The following is a 23,925-nucleotide window of genomic DNA, read 5'->3' as shown; positions in this document are numbered from 1 at the left end:
GGCCTTAACCGGCTGCCCAGGGCTCCACCTGCATGATCTTAACTGAGTCTCTTGGTCTCAAAACAGCCTGCTAACGAGGGGGAGGCAGGAAAAGAGAGGCTCTTTTTTTAAAATAAGTTCACTTTGTAACTTCATTTCTGTGGGAACTACCACCCCTAGGCTTAGGGGGAAGCCCCTCTAACGATACAGAGAGTACTATTCCACTTCTAGTCTCAGAGGGTGGCTCCAAGACTGACTTGCCCAGGCTTGCTCAGCCACAATGTGCCAGGGTTGGGATTTGAATCCAGAGCTTTCGGACTCCTCTCCTAGAGCTGTCTCTCTCAAGGTGGGTACCGTGAGTACAGGAAGAAGAAGAGTCTGAGGTCACAGAATTTTCTCACAGACCCTAACCCTAACCCTAGTAAGTAGCATTCAAATCCCCATCTCTCTTGCCTCCAAGTCCAGCGCCCCTCCTGTTCCGAGCATTGGCTAGCTAGGGTAGGAAAGTGGAGGCCCCCAAAGCCAGTCTCCACGTTGGGTGGGTCCGAGTTGGGGATTACGAACCAAAGAACGAGCTGGGCCCCGAAGCCCACCCCACACCCCAGTGGCCAGCTACCAAATAGGCACAGGGGTGTTCTAGGTACGGAGAATTGAGCAAGAATAAAGGCATAGGGCCTTAGCAAATTGGCCACCATCTGACTGGGTCATGTGCTTATTCATTATGAACATTTTAAATGGCCCGAAGCCTTATTCTTAGTGTTTCTAAATATTCTTCTCTTGTGAATAAGCCCTAGAAAACACACCCTGATGGTATCAAATCTGGATACCTGGGCAGGCAAGAGCGAGGGGGATGGGGTGGAGAGAAGAGTGGAGCTTAAACTGGGAGCAGATATAATCATAGACTAACAGGAATGCGAGGGCTGGCAGGGATCTCAAAGATCCACTTGTCCGACCCCTTCGTTTTTCAGAGGTGGAAACTGATGTCCAGAAAAAGGTAAAACCTTGCACAGCTGGCATATAGCAAGGGCAGGACTCCAATGAGCATATTTGGATTAGGAATCGGGAATTAATGAAACCCAGAAATCCTAGCGGGATCAGGGCCTCACAAGGAGACGGGGTGAGAAGCGGGAGGTATCCTGTCCAGGATTCACCATCAGGAAAGCAACAAATAGACTCAGAAGGAAGAGCCTTCGTGGGGGCCAAGGACAAGAGCCTCAAGTGGACTGTAGCTCAGAGCAAATCTTTCTTACTTTATCTCTCTTCCGTCCGGTCTCTTGGGAAAGAGCAGCCAGTCCAAGGCTGTTCAACCCACAGGAAGAACTCAAGAAGGTTGATTAATTGGTTGATAATGAGTAGAAAGAACATCAGGATCTCAGGAAGCCTCTCTCCCTAGAGCTCAGTCCTAAGTCCCCATCCCCACCTCCCACATATCCTATCAGCTCTGTGTCATCCATCAGTAGAATTCCTCAAATCTGGGGCAAGGACAACACGTACGAACCGCGAGCCGGGCTTTGCTTAGGAAGGGGGGAAGGGGTAAAAGCCCCAGCTGTCCGGCTACTTTAACCATGGATCTAATCCCGTTTAGGATTTTAGAGACTCCCCGGTCTCCATCATGGTATCTTCTCTCCCTTAATGCAGGCCAGACCTAGAAAGGGCAACAGAGAATTATGGGAATCTTGAAGGTCAAATAGTCCAGTCCCCTGTGAAGGGACAGTCTTTACCTGGGCTATGGAACTTCCCAGCAAAGACTCAAAAGGAAGAGTCCCCCTCCACACACACACACACACACACACACACACCAGAAGGCAGTGGGGCTGAAGACCTGAGCCAGGAAAGGGATGAGTGTTGCATCTTGGCCCCCGACCTGCGAGAGCTATTGTTATGGCTGTTATTATTTCCTCTCTCCTTCCTAAGAAGTCTAGAGAAGACTTAGAACTAGAGCCTCCTCGTCCCGTCCAGCCCCGGGGGAACCACAGTCACCTCTCACCTACAAAACGGGAACAGTAATGCGTACTCTCCACCAGTCCAAGGATGTTATTAAAGGGAAAGAAAATTGCATTTGGAGCCAGAGCAGCTACACTGAAATCTAGGCTTTGCTACTTAGGCCTTGTGTGACATTGGCCAAGTCCTTTTCTTTCTCTGTAAAATGATGGACCTGTCTTCACCTGTTTTAGATGTATGTGTGTGTATCTAGCTAGCTATATGTGTGTACCTCTGCCACATAGAGATACACACACACAATTGTTTTTTCTGGAAACTCTGGGTCAGCTTTCAATGCTGAGCTTCCATTTTGAATGAAACCTCACTGACTGGGCAAGCCAATAGTTTCTGCCGGACCGAGATGCTCTGCTATGACCTCGAACATACGAGAACCGCGACTGGTGTTGCCTTCTTGACTTTTCGATCATTTAGGATCATTGAATAATGGAGAGCTGGGATCTCAGGGGTGGGCCGGGTGTCCTTCCCCGAGAGGCTGAGACTTATCCAACACCATCCATGTGGGCTAAGGATAGTCTCAGAGAAGTCCTGTTCTTCAAATGTTTGTAAACACATTCAATGATATATGGATTAAAGTTCAATTCACAATTTCTCTTCCCAAGCCCATCACTTCTGTAGTTAGAAGATCCCTGATGAGCTATTTTAATTCAGTGTTACTATGATGGAAGAGGAGGGAGGCAAATCTGTTGAACGTTCCTTGTAATATCCTTGAAAGGAACAGTTAATAGCGTCGCTGGCACAAGGAAATAAGTGTTTCAACTAAAAAAAAACAAAACCCTGCATGGTTGCATCGGATCCCCGGTAATGTCTCTTTCAGCTCTAATTCTTTCCATCTCCATCATGTCCCCTCAGTCACCAAGAGGCAGCACGGTTTAGGGGAGAGAATGCTGCCCCAGCGCGATGAGGGTACTAGCAGGATGAATCTGGGCAAGTCCTTTAACCTCTCTGAGCCTCAGTTTCTCCATCTATAAAGTGGGGATAATAATAGTATTTACCCCCCCCCCCCAGGACTAATGTGAAGATCAGATGAAATAATAAAAGTCAGGTGCTTGGCAAGCCTTAATAGGGTTTTAGGAAGGTCAGCTCTGGTTATTATTATTTATCACCAAACTCTCCTTTTCTGCCCCCTCCTTTCGTGTGGCTGACTTATCCCCAGGGTGAGGTCTGCCAGATCCTTTCCCTTTCCCTTTCCCCAATGATCCTTCAATTGATCAGCCCCCTGTGAAACAGACAAAACCCCGGGGAAGAGGCACCTAGCCTGCTTTTCTCCTTGCTTTCTCTCCTGTGTGACTTCTAATCTCATCATTCAGTTGGAAGTATTCTCTCATAAATTAACAAGGAGTTCTTGGTTGCCCGATCTAATTGTTCTTTTCCTAGTGTTCGGCTTTCTGGGCCCTGATGTTAGTTCCCTCCTCTCTTCCTGGATAGACGCTTCCCTGAGTTTTCCCAAGCTGCTCTCTCCTGCTTCTCTTGCGGTCAATCCCACTGCTGTGAAACCCCCTGGGCCGCCTCCACATCTCTATCCTGACCTCTAGGCACAGGTTTCTCCCAGGTTCTAGCCAAGTCACGTGGAAGTCAGGACCTTACCCTCAGGATACCATGGGTGCTCGGAGAATGAAGGCTAAACAACAACAAAACTTTTAGGCCTTTCTGTAATCTTAATGTCTCCAGGTTCAATTATTATCTCTATGTAGATGACTCACAAACCTATTTATGGAATCTTCCAAGACTTAATGCAGCTGGAAAAGCCTCACGGTTATAATAACATAAAGCCAGGCTAACACTTTGGGGACCCCTTAGAGCTCCAGCTCTGGTCTCTCCAGAAGTCCAGGCCTGCATCTCCAACTGCCTATTGGATCTCCCCAAAAGATTGTCCTAACAATTCGTCCTCTGCGTGGCTTCCAAAGTCATGTCCCGGCTTCTTCCTTCAAGGTCTGTCTTTCCCAAGGGAAATCTTTCCCCATCGTCTGTCTTTAATACAAAAACTAACCAACCAAGGCAATGGGGAGGGGGAGGAAAGGGTTTAACTGACTTGTCCAGGGGCGCACAACTAGTAAGTGTCAAAGACCAAATTTAAACTCGAGTCCTCGGGACTCCAGGTCCTTAATTTTAGTTACTTTCCGAGGAGATGTGAGACTACTCCCTGTTTATCCTGTTATGTTTTGTTTGGAAGTTTGGGGGTTTTGTTTGTTTGTTCACAGATTGTCTATGAGTTCCTGGAGAGCAGGATCTGTCTTTCGCTTTTCTTTTTCAAAGCTTAGGAGAGTGCCTGCTACACAATCAGTGCTTAATAAATGCTTATTGACGTCACTTGACATTCCTAAAACATGGATCAAGGTTTCAGGTCCTTACTCAAAAAAACTTCAGCAGCTCCTTTATTGTCTCTAAAATAAAACACAGAATCTTCCACTTAGCTTGGAAGGATCTCCGGGATTAAGCTCCTTTTTCCTCTCCAGATTAGGCTGTATTGCAAATTACTTCCTTTTATATGCTCACTGTTCTGGCCCTCAAACCTATTTGCAATTCCCCATACAGGATATTCCAACTCCAAAGTGTGCTTTTTGGTAGATTAAACCTGGAAGGCAGTCTCTCCTCAACTCTTAGAATCCCTAACTTGTTCACCTCAAAAGCTGCTTTCTACCTGAGGCCTTTCCTAATCCCCCAAATTGGTAGGGTCCTCCCTCCAATATTATTTCATATTTATTATTATATGTGTATTTTGTGTATAATTTGTCTGTATAAACTATTAAAAATTATTTCACGAATTAGAAAAAAATCATAACAAAATTCACTTGAAAGAACCAAAGGTCAAGAATGTCCAAAAAATGAAGAGGGGAAAATGTAAAGGAAAAAGGCCTAAGCCTAAGCAATGCCAGATCTTTCTCATAAGGCAGTTATGAATTATCACAACTATCTGGTGCTGGCTAAGAAATACAAAGGTGGATCATCGGATCAGAGCAGACATATAACACACAGTACCGAATGATTATAGCAACCGTGTGATTGATAATTATACAAATTTAAACTTACAGGATATGAATTCACCATTTGGTAAAAATTGTACTGGCAGAAATTGGGTACAAGGCCAATATCTTACACCATTTTGCAAAATGAGGTAAAAATGGCTCTGACTTAAGATTTCATAAGAAAATGAGGAGAATATGGACCATCTAAACATCAAATTTATGACTAGAAGAATTTGTGAATAAGAGATAGAAAACATTTTGAGATGGAAAATGACCATTTTGATCACATTAAATTACAAAGGTTTTGTACAAAGAAAACCAACGGAGCCAAGGAGGAAAAGGAAAGCAAAAATTTAGGAGGAAAGCAAAAATTTTGAGGGAGAAGTTTTTATAGACAAGTTTTTCAGCTAAAAATCTCATCTCAAATGTACAAAGAGTTTTGTCAAATTTATAAAAAAAATGTGACTCATTCCCCAGGTGATAAATGATCAAAAGAGAGAGAGAGGGAGTTTTCCAGTGAAGAAAACACAACTATTTTTAATCATAAGGAAAAAATCCTCTAAATCATGATGGATTCGAGAAATGCAAATTAAAACAAATTTGAGCTGTCATCTCCAGCCCATCAGGCTGACTCAAATGATAAAGAGGAAAATGACAAATATCGGAGGGGAGGTTGAAAACTCGGTGGAACCATTTTGGAGAACAATCTGGAATCGTGCCCGAGTTACAAAACTGTGTTTACCCTTTGATCCAGCAATCCCCCTATCAGAGTTTCTCAAGGTGATGGAACCAAAATAAGCTCTTTGTTCCGAAATAGTTCCACCAGCTCTCTTTGTGGTGGCAAAGAAGTGCAAAGTGAGGGGACCCCGGTCCGCTGGGGAACGGCTGCCCAAACTGTGCTGAGGATTGTGACGGCACGCTGGTGTGCTGTGAGAAATGATGAGTTTGATGATCTTGGAAAACCACGGAGAGACTTGCATGAAATAAGGGTGAAATAAGGAAAACCCAGAGAACAAGAGCTATATTGTTCAAAGAACAAGTGTGAATGACTAAATTATTCTGATTATAAATACTCAAATCGATTCCAAAGAACCCATGAAGGGAGATATTATTCACTTCCAGAGAAAGAACTTGGAAATTGAAGTGCGAGAGGGGGAGACAGTTGGAAATTTAAAATATAACAAAAGAGCTGATTTTTTTTTTTTTTAAATAGGTTTTAAGTGCATGTCCTGGGGAAACGTGTGTCGTCAGAAGATGGCTGAGCCGGGAATGGGGAAAAGCCAAATTGATGCCTCACCTCTGACGGCCCAGCTATGTGACCTTGCACAAGTGACTTAACTCCTCGGTGCCCCAAGGGGCTCCACGTAAAGCCCCAGGGCCGGGCGCTGACCCGCAGGGAAGGGGGGGCCGAGGAAACAGGCCCTTCCTGCCGCCACCCTCCGCTGGGAGCTGGAAGGGGCATGTTTGGTAAATATCCCCTGCATATACTTGGCCTGGTAGAATGTGTCCCCGGAAGACAAGCCTGTTCTCGCTTCTGTTTGGCTCTTCCCGGATGCTACTGAAGCTCTTGTTGTGGTAAATAAGACGGAAAGTGCCCATTATGGAACCCTCAGAAGCTCGCCCAGAGACACCCCCGGGCGGAGGACAGAAGAAAGGGCAGGCCCTCCCCGCCGTCTCCCCCAGGGGTCTGCCCCACGTGGCTGGCAGGCGGCCCTTCTCTCTTCCACATTTGTTCGGCTGGAACCCCGTTATCCAGCATCCCCCCCCCTCCCCCCCCGCCAAAACCTGTCTCCAGGAGGCTGGCGTCTGGGAGCCCGTGCTCCCCACTAGCCACACACACTCCGAAGGGAATATTCGCCTGCACACACGCACACACACACACACACGCACATGCAATGCATGGAGAAAAAGCCGGCATTAAACATTAATTAGGTGCTAAACTCCGCTAAGGGCTGAGGGTAAAAATGCAAAAGCCAAGGAATTCCTGCTCTCCAGGAATTTATATTCTAATGGGGGGAAACAATAAACTTAAGGCAAAAGTCATCTGGGAGGAGGACCCAGATCGAGAAAGTTTAGGGAGGGATGGAAGGGGGCACCCGTGGGGCCAAGGGGAAGTAGATTGACACACCCCGTCCAGGAACAATGGCTAAGTTGATCTGATTGTGATTCATGGCTCCCACACTGCAAAGGTGGGGGTGGGGAAAGAAGCTGGTGTGGAGGCCGTGGTGTGGGCAGCCAGATTAGAGAGTACAGTCTCTATCTCTCTGTGTCTCTGTGTCTGTCTCTCTCTAATGTGTGTATGTGTGTTGTGTGTCTCTGTCTGTCTGTCTGTCTGTCTCACACACACACACACACACACACACACACTACAACCAGCACCAGTGACCACATCCTCTCCCCCTCTCTCTTTTTTTTAAGTAATTTTATTTGCTCGATGAAATGGCAATGCTGGGGCTAGGGCTGCTAGAGACAGGAAGGAGCACAGACAGACAAACGGACGGGCATGCCCTGGGCCTGAAGGAAGAGGGAAAGGAATCCCCATTCATGGAGGCAACACACTTGGAGCTAAGGGGGACTGAGAGACCAACTGAGTCCTTCGCCCTCCGTGTTAACTGCTGGAGAAATGCAGGTTCTGGGTGTGAAAACAGCTCGCCCGAGAGCCCAAAGGCCCTCCCGGATTTTTAGTTCCCAAACCTCGGTCACTGATCTCCCCCATGTCCACTTTCTTCTTCGCTGCCTCCCCTGTGAAGGGGGTGGGTCCCCAAGCCTTTACTGCTCCCTTTCAGCGGGACTCAGAAAAGCAGAGAGGCAGCCTCGGCCATGGGAAGCAGGATGGGAGCAGTGCTCAGGCCCCGGTCCCTCCTTCCAGCTTCCTGGGTTGCACGTTCCCGGCCTCCTGCGCTCCTCAGCCACCCTCCCTGCAGCATCAGTCTCCCTTCTAGCCAGAGGCTTCTCCACACACCGGGGTCTCCTCAGACGCATCCAAACAACCCAGCCCCCGCCGAGACCACAAGATGGGGGGCAGGGGTGTCAGGCACGGGCACGGGGGTGGGGCTTGGGGGTGGGAGAGGAAAGGACAACCAGGGCAGTCGGGGCACGGGCGGGGAAGAAATTGTGAGTGACGTCCATAAGATCCAAAGGGGGACTCCTCTTCCAGCACTTCCAGCTCCAGGTGAAATGATTTCTGAAGTGGGGAATTGGAAAAAGAAAACTAAGGCTCAGACCTCCCGACCACCTCACCCCACCTGCCTCCAGTCTTCCAGAAGGCTCAGTTGAAATGCTGGGGCTCCCTATTCAAGATCAGATTCAAATCTCTCAGCCTGACATTCAAAGGGAGATCTCCCTCCTCCCTCCTCCCTCCTCCCTCATTTCTCCTCCCTCCTCCCTCCTTCCTTCTCCCTCCTCCAGCCTTTTCTTACTTCTCCCAGAAGCCTTCCTTGTCCTTCCCCTCCTCCAGGCCTCACTGGGCCCCAGACTCCCCAAGCGAGCTGAGGAAACCTACCTTGATGAGTGAGCCGCCACTTGACAGGAGGCCTTATCACTTTTTCTGCTGCCTTCCCTGAGGGACAGGTTCAGCGGGGCCCTCATCCCCGTCCGCCTCGGTGCTCTGTCCCATCTTGGTGATGTGCCGCAGAAAGGATGTGGCGTTGATTGCCCTCTGCAGTGTGACAGGGTGGTTAAGGCCTTGGCTTTGCCCTCGTCCCCCTCCCGATCTGTCTCGGGGTGACCTCATTACTCATCTTGTTCCCACCTTCCACCCCCATATCTGTCCAGAAGGCAGATACTTCCCTCAGCCCAAGGGGCCCAGAGAGGAGGGAGCTCTCCCCACTCTCCCCACCACGAGCTGGGCCTAGGCCAGCCATGTCCTTGGAGAACTCGTCACCCTCCCCGCCCTCTTCCAATCTTACCTTCCAGTGGGTTCGGGCAAAATTCTTCTGGATCTGCTCACTGACAGAACTGAGAATGTTCTTGTCCAGGGCTGTGTCTCCGGAGATCCTAGGGACAGGAGGGGAATCCAGAGGGTCAGGGGGCAAAGGGGGCAGAGGGCATCACCCCCTCTACCAAAGATGCTCACCAAAGGTGCTGCAAGGCTTGCTCACAGGTGAACCGTCTCTCGGGGTCTCTCTCCAAGAGGTGCCGAATGAAATCTTTGGCTGGGAGTTAGGAAGCTGTCGGTTAGGGAGTGACCCTCTGACCACAGCAGCCTCTTCCATCACCCTCAAGAAGGCCCTGGGACTCTGCCTTCGGGGCCAAGAATTGCAGAAAACTCACCCGATTCAGAGATGTCGTCCCAGTACGGGGAGTCAAACTCATAGTTGGCTTTCAGGATCTGATTGAAGAGCTCCGAGTCATTCTCATCATAGAAGGGGGGGTAGCCACACAGACTGGGGGCACCACGGAGGGTAGATCAGTGTGGGGTGAGAAATATCAGGTAGGAGATTAATGAGAGGGACAGAGGGGAAGGGACAGAAAGAAACAGGCAGAGACAGAGAGAGAGATAGAAAGAGACAGAGAGAAGGGGGAGAGGGAGAGAGAGAGAGAGAAAGGGAAGGAGGAAGGAGAAACAGTGGGAGGCAAGGCAGAGCCATCAGCTGTTCAGGTCCCACCTCCCAACTCCCCAAGCTTTGACCCATCCTCAGGCTTGGTCTGGGCTCCCACCTCCCCATCTTTTGAAGGATTCAGGTTAGGTGGCAGGACATCCCTTCTCCAACCCCTGGAAGGAGCCTCCAAGCTGAGTAACAGATAGACAGCTAGAACAACCAATGCTAATTCTGAGTAACTCACAGGATATAGGAGATGACCCCCAGGGCCCAGACATCTACAGCCTTCCCATAGGGCTTCTGTTCCAGGAGTTCGGGGGCTGGGAGCCAGACACCAGGCCACAGAGAAAACAAATGGACACACACACAGAGAAATAGGCAAGCACACAGACACAGGTAGACAGAGCTCAGGAGGCAGAAAATGCAATCCCCTTGGCACCGCCCTCTCCCGGCCTAGCCCATGGAGGAGAGCATTACATGTGGCCCTCGGCATGCAGGGAGCCGCGAATTTACATCCAGGCCAGCCCTCTCCGCTCCCTTTTTCTAGTCCCCTCCCCAGGCACCCATCACGTCGTCTGGTACCGCCCGCCGATGCCTCGGCCCTCACCGACATAGCCCGGGGTTCCACAGGCAGTGCCCAAGACGTTGCTTTCCTGGATCTTAGACAGGCCAAAGTCAGAAATCATGATCTTAGAATCCTCAAAGGGGGTGGCGTACAGGAGATTCTCGGGCTGGAGAGAAAGCGCAGATCAGGAGGAGGAGGAGGAGGAGCCCTAAGCTCGAGGGGAGTGCAGGGAGGAAGGGAAGCACTCTGGAAAGGCTTCAGCCCCCAATTTGGGGGCAGCCCAGGCCCCGGGTCTGGGGGAAGCTGGTCCAAGGCCCACTCCTCCCAGGATTTCTAGGTGCATGGGAGAAGAAATTCCAAGGGTCCCCAGGTTGAGATAGGATTGTCCCAGTCATAGACCGCAGGGACCTCCCTCTGGCTCTGGAGGGTGAGCTTTGTCCTGGGGGAAAGGGGGGAGAGACTAGACAGCGCGGGGCTCCCCATACTTCGATTCGGGTACCTTTAAGTCCCGGTGCACGATGTCCAGGCTGTGTAAGTAAGAGACGGCTCCCAAGACCTGCCCCACCAGGTGGCTGGCGTCCTTCTCTGTGTATGAGCCCCGTTCCATGATCCGTTCAAAAAGTTCCCCCCCTGTCACCCTGGGGAGAAGGGAGCACAGGGGCTAATACTTCCTCCTCCCTCAGGCAGCAGCCCATCTCCCTCTAATAGAACAGGAGCTACTTGAAGGCAAAGCAGGATTCACTTTTGCTCCCAGCATAGCATCAGACACACAGGGATTTGGAATTGTGAATATTAAATTGAATTTGGCCCAGCACCACCTGGGGCTCCCCTTTCCCGATCCCCGGTGGTGGCCACCTCCTCCCCACCCCCTCCACTGTCCCATTCCCCTCACAGTTCCATGGCCAGGTAGAGATGGGAGCTGCTCTCATGGACATCTTCCAGGGCCACAATGTTGGGGTGACTGACCCTGGAATGGGAACAAGGGTTTACTGTGAGGGAGGCTTCAGAGGGATGAGAAGAATGGGGCTGAGGAGCACAGAAAAGGGTACAGAGAAGGGGAGCATTTATACAGAAATACTGCTACACACAAACCCAGAATCACACACACAAGACGCGCGCGCGCGCACACACACACGCAAGGAAAACCAAAATCAACACTGGTTGAGATTTTATCAAGTGCCTGCCACGGACTGTGCTGGATGCCGAATTGACAAAAACAATGATTATCTGTGCATCCCTCCTAGATAAATACATATACCCAGGCAAACGTGTGAATTAGTGGAAAGCTCTTTGGTATCCCAGATAGCCCCTTGTCTTCAATGAGCCCACAGTCATCACATCATAGATTTCAAGCTAAAAGGGGGATTCCAATTCATGTAGACTTCCCCTCCTCGCTTTAAGAGAGACAAAACCAGGCCCAGTGCAGAAGTAAGGACTTGGCCAAGATGATTCTCATAGGAAGTGACAAAGCCAGAATCTGAAGCTCTTTCCACTGAAGAATGCTGCTCTATTCCTACCCCATCCCCTGGATTCATAAAGGACATGTTGCATCTTAACAAGGGACAGCTTTTTGCAAAAGGAATGACTGTCTGATGGCAATATTTCAGGGATCAGCTCCCATGGATCTGACCATTTTTATACAAATGACTGTGTCATTAACTGCCTGCTAGACATTTCTACTTGGGCATCCCATAAGCACCTCAAACTCAACACATCCCACTCTGAAGTCATTCTCTTCCCCCCAAATCCACCCCTCTTGCAAAGTTCCCTACTTCTGTATGGGACTCTACCATCCTTCTGATCACCCGGCTCAAAACCTTAGGGTCATCCTCCATTCAGTTGTTTTTCAGTCATGTCTGACTCTTTGTGAGCCCATTTTGGGTTTTTTGGCAGAGATACTGGAGTGGTTTACCACATCCTTCTCTCAGATCATTTTACGGATGAGGAAACTGAGGCAGACAGGGTAAAATGACTTGTTTGGGGACACACAGCTAGGAAGTATCTGAAGCCAGACGAACCTTCCTGACTCCAGACCTGGCACACTATCCACTATCATACAAGCTAGCTCATCTTTCACCACCCACTTCATTTTCCAAGAAAATCGCCAATTTGACCGCCACACTCTATCTTGTGGCTTTTCTTCACCCTCACAGCTATGGTCCTAGTCCAGACCCTAGACCTGCTGCCTAGAGTATTGCCATAGTCTCCTCTTCGCCCTCCCGCTTTTAGTCTCATCCCCTCCAATCCATCCTCCACACAGCAGATATTCTTAACACACAGCATGCCACCTGACCTGCTCAAGAACCCCAGTGGCGGTGAAAAGACTCATCCAAGATCACCCACATAGGAAGTGCTTATAGCTCTGAAGAGAAAATGCAGACTCTTTGGCCTGGCCCTCCACGAGCCAGTTCTAGGCTCACTAAAACAGAAATCTCCTCGTGCCACCTCTTTTCTCGCCCAGTCGGCCTGCTGGCCTCTAAACTCGGCCATTTTCTCTGCACTGTGGCTACAGGAAGAGCCTGTCCCGATTCCCCCAGCTGCCGTGCTCCCTCAAAAATAGTCCTCTCCATATAATTTGTATTTCATTGGAGACTGTAAGTGATTGGCACCCTCAGCATGGAGCACATGCCCGCCACCCAGTAGCTGCGCCTGCTAGATGTTTGTCGTCCAGATGGGAGATGGTTGCCGGGGTGGGCTTCCTTCTCGGAGTCTCTGGAGAGTCTCAGAGTCTGCCCACTCCTAAGGTCCACCCTGGATAGGGAAACACAGTCATACATAGCACATATATGTGTACGTATGTGTGAGGGAAGGCTGGGAGGGGATGGGAGAATTCTCTGCTCAATTCCCAGAACCCATGGGGCAAGGAGCTTTTGTGAGGATTCTTCACATGGAGGATGTCATCAGAGCCAGGGGCTGGGCCCCCCTTAGGGACCCTGCTGGTGTCCTCTCCTGGATATCTCTTCATCTAGAGAGAAAGGGATCAGCCTCTGGATGGGAAATGACTTGTCCGGCTCTATCTAATCATTTCCAAAGCTGAGACTTCAGGAGGAGCCCTTTCCTCAATGTGCCCGTCAGATCCTAAGCTCCTGACTCTGGGACTTGTAAGGACCTTGGGGACCGTGAAGTCCAGCCCTCTCATTTGACAGAGGAAGCAACTGAGGCCCAGCCTGGAGAGATGACTTGTCCCAGAGGAGATGTGCCCCACTCTATTCAGGGGCCTAGAGGGAGTCAACCTCACCTCCTCCTCCCCAGCCCACAAGCTCAGTGTGCTAACCCTGAATACACAGAGCCTCCTCTCAGGACGCCTTGGCAGGAAGACCAGAAGCTAGGAAAGATTTGACCTAAACAGAAAATAACCAGTCCCCATGAGGAATGAGCTGAACCCTCCTCTCATTTCCCACACCCCTCCCCTTCCTTTTCTGTTCCTTCCCTGCTTACCCTTCCTTCTCTTCTCTCCCTCCTCTCTTTCCCCCTCCTCTCCTACCTCTTCTCCATCCTTCTCTTATCTCCTCCTTTCCTCCCTTACTTTTCTTTCTCTCCTTCCCTTCTTTTCCTCCCCATTACACAGCACGCACACGCGCGCACACACACACACACACACTGACACACATAACTGCACAGACACAAGAAATGCACAAGTGCAAGGGGCAGGGTGATGTGGGGTCAGTCGGGGGAGGCTGGAAAGCTTCTCGGAAGGGCAGAGATCTTCCCCCCATCCAAGTGCACTGTACCCCAAGCATCGGACACTTGCTTACTTCTTGAGAACAGCGATCTCATTCTCTACAGCCACCTCCTTCCCCCTCAGAGCCTTCTTGGGGATGCACTTGAGAGCCACCAGTCTCTTGGAACATAGGTTCTGGGCCAGAAACACCTCAGAGAATGCTCCCCTGTAGAAAAAGAAGGAGGTAAGGGGCTGGCAGCCCAGTGGTGCTTACACCTTGATGGGAAGGATCATTAACAGGTCAGGTGCAAGGTCCTCCGGATGCACTCACACTCAGGGCCACCTGAGTATAATTGAAAGGAACTGAGTCCAAATCTCATTTCTGCTGCCCGTATGAACCTTCACCTCCCTGGGCCTTACTTTCCTACTCCGTCAAATGAGGAGGTTGGATTAGATGGGCCCTGAGGTCCCCACCATCTCTAGATCTAGGTGGGATCTTCTATGTGTCCCTTCCTTTCAGTGAACTTCAGTTTTTGCACCTGTAACATGCTGAGTTGGATTAGATGCTCTCTAAAGTGCCCTTTGGTTCTATCTAGGATCCTAAGCCCCTCGAACCCCAGCAGGGGCTAACCCCTTGGTTAGCTGAGAGCATCTAATACCAGAGTACCCAAAACAAAGGCAGAGAGACATCAGGTGGGCCCCGATTCCGGAAGGGACAAGCAGGCTCTTACCTTCTCTCCGCCCAAAGTACCCCCTGCCTTTGGTGCAGAGGCAGAGGCGGAGGCATTGAAGAGACCTGAAGTCAGAGACTTAATGAAACAGGAGGGGCTGTGTAAATGCCCCCGGACTGAGTCACTGGGGAAGGGAGGCGGAACATCTGTCCAAGGGTTGGGGCCATCTCCAAATGCTCTCTGGGAGAAAGGGTCGGAAAGGCCAAAGCAGTCACCCCCAACCCGGCTCCCGTCACTCACGCGCCGAGTTTCTCTCTGATGTCGTAGATTTTGCCAATATCATCTGTCCTCTTCTTCCAGCCTGAACCCAGCAGCATGTCTGGGGAATGGAGGGGCCGGTCCGGCCTGGAGACAGAATGTGGAGAAGTAGAAGTGGAAGGGCACATCCCGGTTAGTCCCACCCAAGACCCCCGGGGGGGGGGAGAACCCCCTCGGGACGAGGCAGGGCCTCCTGGGGCCAAGGTGCATTTCAGCTGGAAGATGTGACACCCGAGTCTGGACAGAGGCAGGGTGGGGGAGGTCTGATGCTGCCATGAAATCCCACCCCCCCCAACAGGCCCCGCAAAATCAGAGGGTGGCTCCCTCCCTGTTCTAACATTTTATGGCTCTGTGGTTCCATACTCCAACATACATCCGCAGACTGACATACAATATATACATAACCCATCACAGCGTACAGCCCAACTCAGATCTACCACCCACACAAGTCCCCCACTACACACACACACACACACACACACACACACACACACATACATACACACACTCCCAGTCACAGATACACACACAGTAACATACACACATACACACTCACACACAGTCACACAGTCACAGATACACACACAGTCACACACACTCACACTCACACAGTCACACAGTCACAGATACACACACAGTCACACACACACACACCTCCAGACTGCTCCAACAGCAGGAGGGAGACATAGCATCAGTGCTGTGCCCTGCCCTTGCCCCCCCAGCCTTCCCCTTCTCAGACACACACAGATCACACCTACCTCAGTGGCAACGCTGGCTCAGGGCTCCCTTACCCGGCTCAAGCAAGGGGGAGAGAGGCTGGGAAAGTAGGGGAGGGGGCGGAGGGAGGAGTGGCAGCCCTGCGTGTGTGCGCCGCGTGAGTGTGTCTGCCTGACCACCTGCAGCTCTGCGGGGAGACTCCTGAGCTGCTGTGTGACTGGGAGGGAGAGGGCCCCTGCTTGCCTGGGTCTCTAGAGCATCCAGGTGTGTCTGCGTGGGAAGAAAAGGGGGGAGGAGGGAAAGAGGCTGGTGGTCAGGTGTACCTGTCCGTGCTCTGTCTGCCCGCCCCTCTGTGATGCGATGCGTGCGTGAGAGAGTGTGTGAGTATGTGAGTGTGGATCTATTGGGAGCCACTAGGGGAAGGGAGGGGGTGGGGGTGGGGGGCGGCCTTACCTTTCTCCAGCAACTTTCCCCCCAGCCTCGCTGTCCTCTCTCAGCCCAGACCTTCTCCTCCCTCCTCATTCACTCCCTCCTTTCCCCTTCCTTCCCCCTGCCCATCCCTGCCTGCCTCCTCACTCCCCCCCCTCCCTTCCTCCCTCCACTTCTCCTTGTAAGGACATCTAGAGCATACTCCCAGGAGCCCGCAGCACTATGGCCACGGAGCCCCTAAGCTCCCAGGGTGGGTAGGCAGAGGAGGGGAGGTGGGCCCAGCCTCCAAGGGATGCACTTGCCCACTGCTGGCAGAGCCAGGGCGGGGCCGGGAGGGCATGCTCGGGAATCTCCCCCAGCCCCAAGAGGAGACCCCATGGATCGCTAAGCCAGCCTCCCACCCACTTCTCCCAGGCAGAGTTCACACAGAACCAGCTGCCCAGAGACAGAGGGGAAGGGAGCTATGGGAGCACGCCTGGACAGAGGTGTAGCGATGGAGCCTGAGAAAGCAGCCAGGCAGAAACGACCGAGACCTTCACACAAAGGAAGACAAGAGGAGGAAATCGAAGTTCCCAGCAGCCCCCTCCCATCCCCCAGCTCTTTATCCTGCCGGCGTTTGAATGGTGCCGAGGGTGGGCAAGAAGGAGGGTCCACCCTGGACATAGAGGATGCAGAGAGGGGCAGGAGAGCACTGTGGGGATTGAGCCAGGTCAGGGGACTTACCCGTTGCCTGGAGAAATGAGACTGGGCCCTAGAATTCAGATAAATTTCTCAGGACAACACAGAATAGAGGGTTCTCCAAGGAGGGGAGCCAGGCCTCTCCTGCGGTGGGTCCCTTTCCAAATCAGCCAGGGGGACTTTAGAAAGAGGGGAGGAGATTGTTTCCACCAAGCCTCCCCCAGAAGAAATGTCAAGGTCAGGGAGTGTTCCCTAGAATGCCTTTGCCTTTGTGTCACCAACACCGCTGTCTGGTACATGGTAGTCACTTAATAAATATTGATTGCATGATTGGATCTACCCCTGTGCCTGCCAAGTTTTCAGGAGGCTAAGAATCTCCTTAAAGAAAAACCCTGATTGCAGATGGTTCCTGATCCAAACTATGTTATGACTACCTGTTCAGCTAAGATCTGACCGGGCAAGCACAAGACCCTGTACTTCGAATGGTACTGAAAATCACATTCATTCTACCTCTTTGTTTGGTCTGTATCCCATCTTACACAGAGTAGGTGTTTACTAAGCACTTATTTTGCCGAGGTGCCACATGATATCCATCAGACTGGCAAAGCTGACAAAAAATGGAAAATGGCAACTGCTGGAGGGTCTGTGGGAAAACAGGCTTGCTGTGGCACCTCATTGGTGGGACTGAGAACTGGTCCAGCTATTTTGGAAAACACAGTAAAACTATGCCCCAAATGTTATTAACTTTGCATTCCCCTTGGATCTAGGAATACTGTCCTTCTATACAAAGGGTATCAAAGAAAGAGGGCAAGGATTTACATATGCAAAAATATTTATAGCAGTTATTTGTTTCCAATATTTCATTTTTCCAAATACGCGCAACGATAGTTTTCAACATTCGCTTTTGCAAAACCTCGTATTGCAAATTTTGCTCTTTCTTTTCCCCCCTCCCCAAGATAGCGAGCAATCCAATGTGGATGAAACATGTAGCAGCCAAGGAGGTGCCCATCGATTGGGAAAAAGCTAAACAAGTGATAGTAAAATCCACTTCTAGAGAAAGAACTAATATTAATTGAATACAAACTGGAGTATGATATTTTTCATTCCTTTCTTTCTTTTATTTGAGTCTTCTTGTACAAAATGACCACTATGAAAATGTTTTATCTAAGTGCAACCTGTATAACCTATATCTGAATGCTTACACTCTCAGGGAGAAGAAAGGGAAGGAAAGAGAGAGAGGGATAGAATTTGGAGCTTGAAACTTTACATAATTTTTTTTAAGTACATGGATGTGACCAAATACTGCTGTGGTGTTTTAAAAAAAAAGGTGGAAGAAAAAGTTTCAGAGAAACCTGGGAAGACTGTTGATGCAGTGAGTTGAACAGAATCAGAACAATTTATACAGTAACAACAACATTGTAAAGAGGAACAAATGAAAAAGAATAAGAATGATCAGCATAATGATCAAGCATCATGACTCCAGAGGATCATGATGAAATGTGTTACCTAACTCTTGATAGAGAGGTGATAGACTTAAGATGCAAAACGAGTTACAGTTTTTGACATGGACAGTGGAGGGGGGGGGGTTGTTTTGCTTGATTATACATAACTAAAATTGCTTTAGAAGATCATAGTAGGTTATCATTCCGTCTTTTCCTCTGCCTCACAGCCTTATTCTTTTTCCTTTAATCTCTTGGTTCTTTCCCAAGCCATCACCCCTGTACTGACTACACACATTTTTTTTCCTTCCCTATCTCAATCTTCTAGTGAACCAATTCAATTCTATACTATGCTCCACAGTCGAATTTTTTTGCCTCCCTATCCTTGCCTTGCTAAACATCAACTCCTAATCCCTCCCACCATCCTCTACCTTATCGTGTCCATTCACCTGTTAATAAATGGGGATAGAGAAAAATCACAACACTGGGCTTACTGGATCCCCTAGAAGTCAGTTTACACGTGAACTGTTCATCCCCTGCGGCGAGACAAGCCTTTTATATCTGCCTAATTGAGTCACTATTCCACACACAACAGTGGCTGTTCCAAACTTTCTCATTTCCAAGCCTCTCGTGCCTTTCCCACCGCCCTCCTCTCAGCTGAAAACCTTGTCACGTACTTCACTGAAAAAAAATTCAAGCCATTCCCAGAGAACTCCCTCTTCTCCCCTCTCTTCAATTTTACATCACTAAGACGCCTTCTTCCCCTTCACCAAGTGACCCTTTTCCTTGACAAGGCCGAGCCCTCTACACGTACAAGTGATCCCACTCTGCCCCATCTTGTTCAGAAGATCGCTTCTTCTTTCATCCCCACTCTCACTAAAACTCAGTTGTTTCCTGTCTACTGACAGGTTCCAGGCTGCCCACAAACATGACTGTCTCCCCAATCCTTAAGAAAAACACCTCACTTGAATAACCTAATCAATAAATAAAAATTTAAAAATCTCACTTGATCCATTCATCTTGTATCTCTCTTCCCTTTTGTAGTTAAAGTCCTGGAGAAGGTGCCTACAAAATGTACCTCCACTTTTTTTCCTCTCACTCTTCTTAACTCTCTGCAGTATGGCTTCTGACCTCATCATTCAACTGAAACTGTTCTCTCCAACGTTACCGGCGAGCTCTTAAATGCCGAATCCAATGGCTTTTTCCTCAGTCTTCATTCTCTGCGTTCTTTGGCATTGCTGCTCACTCCTGCTTTCTTCTCTCTCTGTTTTAGTGACACTGCTTTCTCCAGATTCTCCTCCTACCTGTCTCACTGCTCCTTCTCAGTCCTTTGCTGGATTTCTTACTGAGTCACTACTACTAATTATGGGGTAAACACCAAGGCTCTGCCCTGGGCTCTCTTCTCCCTCTATCTCACTTGGTCGTGTTATCAGCTCCCATGAGTTCAATTAACACCTCTATGCAGATAATTCTCAGATCTATTTATCCAGCCCTATTATGGGCCAGAACTTGAAACAAGGTGCTAAGTCAGTGGAATTGATAGCGACAATAATCTAATTTAGCCTGGTGCTTAACGGTTCTCTAGTTCACTAATGTCCTTAGTACTTACTAGAGTTCTGCAAGATTCACACCTTTAAGAGAGCATATAGAAGCTCAGAGCCTCAACCAGGATTCAGTCCGGGAGATTCAGAAGCCAGAGAAGGTGCTTAAGCAGGAGCTTAAACTCTCAGAACCAAGGAGATAGGCCTCTAAGAAAGCTAACCAGGCCCCAGGAAAGGAGACAAGACTTGGAAAGAGACAATAAAAGATTTGGCCTTTAACCTCTGGCTGCATTTGGGGGGATTACTGAACTGAAAGGGAGGCTGCCTCCAGAGACCCCAAGGAAACCTCAACAGAGAACATTACATTTTAGAGAGAATATTACATAGCCCTAATCTCCAGTCTTGTATTGCAACTCAACATTTATAACACTAACCTCACTAAGTTTTCCCTGGCCCAACTTCCAGAGAACCATCTTGACCTTTCCTCTCACCATTGTATCTTTTTATGGTCAGGTTCTTTTTTTTCCCTGACTGCTCATTTTTCCAGCATATTTCTTGACTTTGAACTTTATACTAAAGTTGGGCTCTATTTCCAAAGTTTGGAGTGGGAAGAGGCACTGTCCCCGAGCTTCAGGCTTTTTTGTATTGCTATTTTTAGAGGTAGTTCTGGGTACTTCCCAGATAGTATAATCTGGGAAAAGTATGTTCACTGCTCTCTTGGTCTGTGCTCTGTCAGGAAAGGTCCCTGATGCTTTGGGATGGCAATTGATACTGCTCTTTAGGGTCCCTGCTCCCTCATGACCAAAAGTGTTCCTCTTCACCCTTGAATTATGATCTGGAAGTTGGTATAGGCAATGGAGTTGCCAAACAGCATCCTGTGCCCAGTGCTGGAACAGAGGTCCCTGGTAATCTCTTTATAACCAGTTGCCAGATTCTCTTACCATCCCTGGCTTGAGAACTCAGAACATGCTGTTTCTACCACCTAGTCCTGCCATGTTGTTTTATCCATATGGACTCTAAATTAGCCTTCACTTCTATGTCACAGGTCTCTCCTTCCAACTTCCTAAATTGTCTTGGGCTGAAGGAGTGTCTCAGGCTGACCTTTTGTTGGCTCTGCCACTGAGAAATCCAATTTGAGATGTTATCTGGATAAATTTTTTAAAAAGTAAGTGAAGTTGTCAGAGACCATAGTGATTTGCTACTTTACAGGATTTGTGATGCTGCCTTCTGATTCCAACCTTCTGGAATCATAGGATGTCCAGCAAGTACCAAGTTTTATCTAAGTTTTTCCAATAAAAGATAAGTTTCTTGAGGTCAAAATATAAATAAACAAACAAATAAACAAACTTACTGGGGGGGGGGGGGAAGTGTTGGAATCTTCGCAAAGTGTTAAGCCATTAGAGTTGATAGAAACAATAATTATCTAATTTAGCACGGTTCAATATGATTGATTTGATCTTAGAAGGAGATATTTTGGGCCACAACTTGAAACAAGGTACTAAGTACAACTGATGGAACCGATGCTTGTGTTCACACCTTTAGAGAGCTCATAAGTATCTAAGTACTCAATGGAGTTCACACATTTGGGAGATTTCAGGCTTAGTATGAGATATCCAAATTCACACCTCCCTTAGGGCCAAAGAGCACTCTGGGAGATAACCCAGAATCCCTCTCTCTCCAGAAGGAGGAGTTAACCTTTGGGAGATCACATATATACAGGAAGCTCTTAGAGCTTGAGAGAGTTTTTACTTGGGAGCATTCCCAGGATTTGGAGAGGAGCACTCTGGGAGGAAGCCTACAAGCCCTATCTTCAAGGCGAGAGAGATTCATCATATCTTCTACCTTGGTGCTGGCTGGAGTCGGAAGGACAAATTTTTGGATTTGGAGACATTTGGGCGGAGCTCTTGGAACCAAGCAGAGAGATAGGCCTGAGGTAACCGGGCTATATTGAAGGACACAATAAAAGTTCAGATCTTTTATTAGCTGGCTGCGATTTTGGAGTAGTTATTTATTTCAACTGAGACTAAGGCTACCTCCAGAAAAACTTCTCTGAGAAACCTGCTTTCTCTCAGAGAGAATTCTTATATTTTAAAGAAGAAGATCACCACAGGGAAGCATTTTAATCCCATTCTTTTAATATGGCTCAGCAAAGTGGAAATTTTGAAGGGAACATTGAACACAGAATTTCATGGAGAGACATGATCCTGAAGGAGTTTTAGGGAGAAAAAAGACAAATACAAACATATATATATATATTTGGAAAGTAAATCTGTTTATCTAAATGCAGGGAATATATGTGAATAGGAATAATAGCATGTGAATATATCTACAGATGTGCATATAGATACTATATCAAAGCATATATAAATATATGCATATGTGTGTAATTCTGCAATATATATATATACATATCAAACAGATTTTAAATAAATAACACAGAAATGCATAAACAGATACAATCATTTCTACTATTTCTACCTAATCCAACAATATTTGGGAAATTTCATTCAGCCGTGTTTTATTTTTCCAAATAATGTAAAGATAGTTTCCACCATTCATTCTTGGACTCTGTTCCCAATTTTTCTCTCTCCGTCCCTTACTGGAGAATGCTGGGAGTGAGCACTTCCCCTACTCTGCCATCTACTTCTGGGTTACAATCGGGGCATCCTGATCTCCCCGTTACCCAAGCTTAAAACCTCTGTGCCATCCTTGACTCCTCACTCACGTTCAGCCCACATATCCAGTCTGAACCGAACTCTGCTCTCTCTACCTTGCCAGCATCTTCCCAATACACCCTGTCCGTCCCCTGACGCTGCCGCCACCCTGGTGCAGGCCCCTTCCCTTCCAGCCCGCCCCATTGCAATGGCCTGATGACTGGGCTGCTAGCTTCTCCCCCTCCAGTGGACCTCTCATCAGCATTTAGACTGATCTCCCTAAAGCCAGATCTGACCCTGTCACCTCCCTCCCCCTGCAGACTCCCAGTGGCTCCCCCAGAAAGGATTTAAAACCCTGTGCTTGGCTTTTCCAGAGCTCTCTTTCCAACCCAGCTGCTCGCTACCTTTTCAGTCTCCTTACACCTCCCCCAAGCAATTACTCTGTAATCCAGCAACACTGGTCTCCATGGTGTTCCAGGAACTTGATACTCCATCTCTCAGCTCTATTTTTCACTGGCTATTCCCCCCCCCCCCCAAGCCGGCTCTGCTCTCCCTCCTCACCTGGACCTCCTACTTTCCCTGGCTTCCTTCAGGACTCCGCTCCAATCCCTGAAGGCCTTTCCCAGGCTCCTCACTTTCCCCCTTTCTCCCTTCCCTCTGCAATCATCTGCCATTTACATGATACAGCTTTTATACATACATAGTGGTTTGCCTGTCTGTCTCCCCAATTAGAAGCTGAGATCCTTGAGGGAAGGGACGGGTGATCTCTTCCCCTTTCTCTGTATTCCCATCCCCCACACACACACGGATGACCAAACACACAGCACAGTGCTGGAAACAAAGTTAGTGCTTAATAAATGCTTATGGGCTAGATGGTACAATGGCTAGAACGCAGACTTAGTCAGAAAAACCTAAATTCAAATCTTGCCTTAAAATTTTACTTCACTGTGCTATCCTAGGCAAGTCACTTTAAACTCTCTCTAACCTCAGTTTCCTCAATTGTAAAATGGAAATAGTAATAGTACCACAGGATTGTTAGGAGAATCAAGTGAGATAACATATGTAAAGCACTTTGTCAATCTTAAAGCACCATGCAGACACTAACATTATTATTATTATTATTATTAATCACTTTATTATAAGAGTTCTGTTTTTTCTTTTTCTTTTTTTAAATGGGAAAGAGTGTATGGAAGAACATGTGGCAGCCCTTTCTGTAATGGCAAGGAACTGGAAGCTGAGTGGCTGCCCATCAGTGGGAGAATGGCTGAGTAAGTTACGGTACGTGAATGTTATGGAATATTATTGTTCTGTAGGAAATAATGAGCAAACTGATTTTAGAAAAGGCTAGGAAGCCTTCCGAGAACTGATGCTGAGGGAAATGAGCAGAACCAGGAGAACATTGTACACGGCAACAACAAGACTAGACAATGATCAATTCTGATGGACGTGGCTTTCTTCAACAATGAGATGATTCAGGCCAGTTCCAATGGTCTTGTGATGGAGAGAGCCGTCTGCACCCAGAGAGAGGCCCGTGGGGACTGAGTGTGGATCTCAAATAGTATTTTATTTTCATCTTTTTTTGTTGTTGTCGTTTGCTTGCTTGTTTTTTGTCTCATTTTTTTTAATCTGACTTTTCTCATGCAGCATGTGGAAATGTGTTTAGAAGAATGGCACATGTTTAACATATATTGGATTACTTGCTGTCTAGGGGAGAAGGGAGAGGGAAGGGAGGGAGAAAAATATGGAACCTTCTACAAGGGTGAATGTT

At 48.4% G+C, this 23,925-nt stretch overlaps 1 protein-coding gene across 2 annotated transcripts; it reads right to left on the bottom strand.

Annotated features, from left to right (window-relative positions):
- Positions 1-7,352: 7,352 nt before the first annotated feature.
- PNCK (pregnancy up-regulated nonubiquitous CaM kinase) lies at positions 7,353-15,949 on the bottom strand. 2 transcript variants are annotated; one of them, XM_031944546.1, is made up of 13 exons: positions 15,870-15,949; positions 15,458-15,686; positions 14,682-14,786; positions 13,805-13,936; positions 10,942-11,016; positions 10,549-10,687; positions 10,092-10,215; positions 9,729-9,804; positions 9,216-9,328; positions 9,019-9,097; positions 8,852-8,939; positions 8,446-8,601; positions 7,353-8,127 (listed from the first exon to the last, which is right to left on the bottom strand). In XM_031944546.1, the coding sequence occupies exons 3-12, from the start codon at positions 14,756-14,758 to the stop codon at positions 8,482-8,484; spliced, it is 1,023 nt and encodes a 340-aa protein (XP_031800406.1). In that variant the 5' UTR covers positions 14,759-14,786; positions 15,458-15,686; positions 15,870-15,949; the 3' UTR covers positions 7,353-8,127; positions 8,446-8,481. The 2 variants fall into 2 exon arrangements, with proteins under 2 accessions (XP_031800406.1, XP_031800405.1); XM_031944545.1 differs by lacking the exon at positions 15,458-15,686.
- Positions 15,950-23,925: the final 7,976 nt, after the last annotated feature.

The sequence above is a fragment of the Sarcophilus harrisii genome, chromosome X, assembly GCF_902635505.1.
Source record: "Sarcophilus harrisii chromosome X, mSarHar1.11, whole genome shotgun sequence".
Classification (NCBI taxonomy): domain Eukaryota; kingdom Metazoa; phylum Chordata; class Mammalia; order Dasyuromorphia; family Dasyuridae; genus Sarcophilus; species Sarcophilus harrisii.
This window is presented reverse-complemented; position numbering and strand designations above follow the sequence as displayed.

Excerpts from the sequence above, each read along its gene's own strand:
- PNCK (XM_031944546.1), bottom strand. The coding sequence starts at position 14,758 with ATGCTGCTGGGTTCAGGCTGGAAGAAGAGGACAGATGATATTGGCAAA. Across the intron at positions 13,937-14,681 it reads ATCAGAGAGAAACTCGGCGC|GGGAGCATTCTCTGAGGTGT; the intron begins GTGAGTGACGGG and ends CTTTTTCTACAG. Across the intron at positions 8,940-9,018 it reads CAAGCCTTGCAGCACCTTTG|GATCTCCGGAGACACAGCCC; the intron begins GTGAGCATCTTT and ends TCCTGTCCCTAG.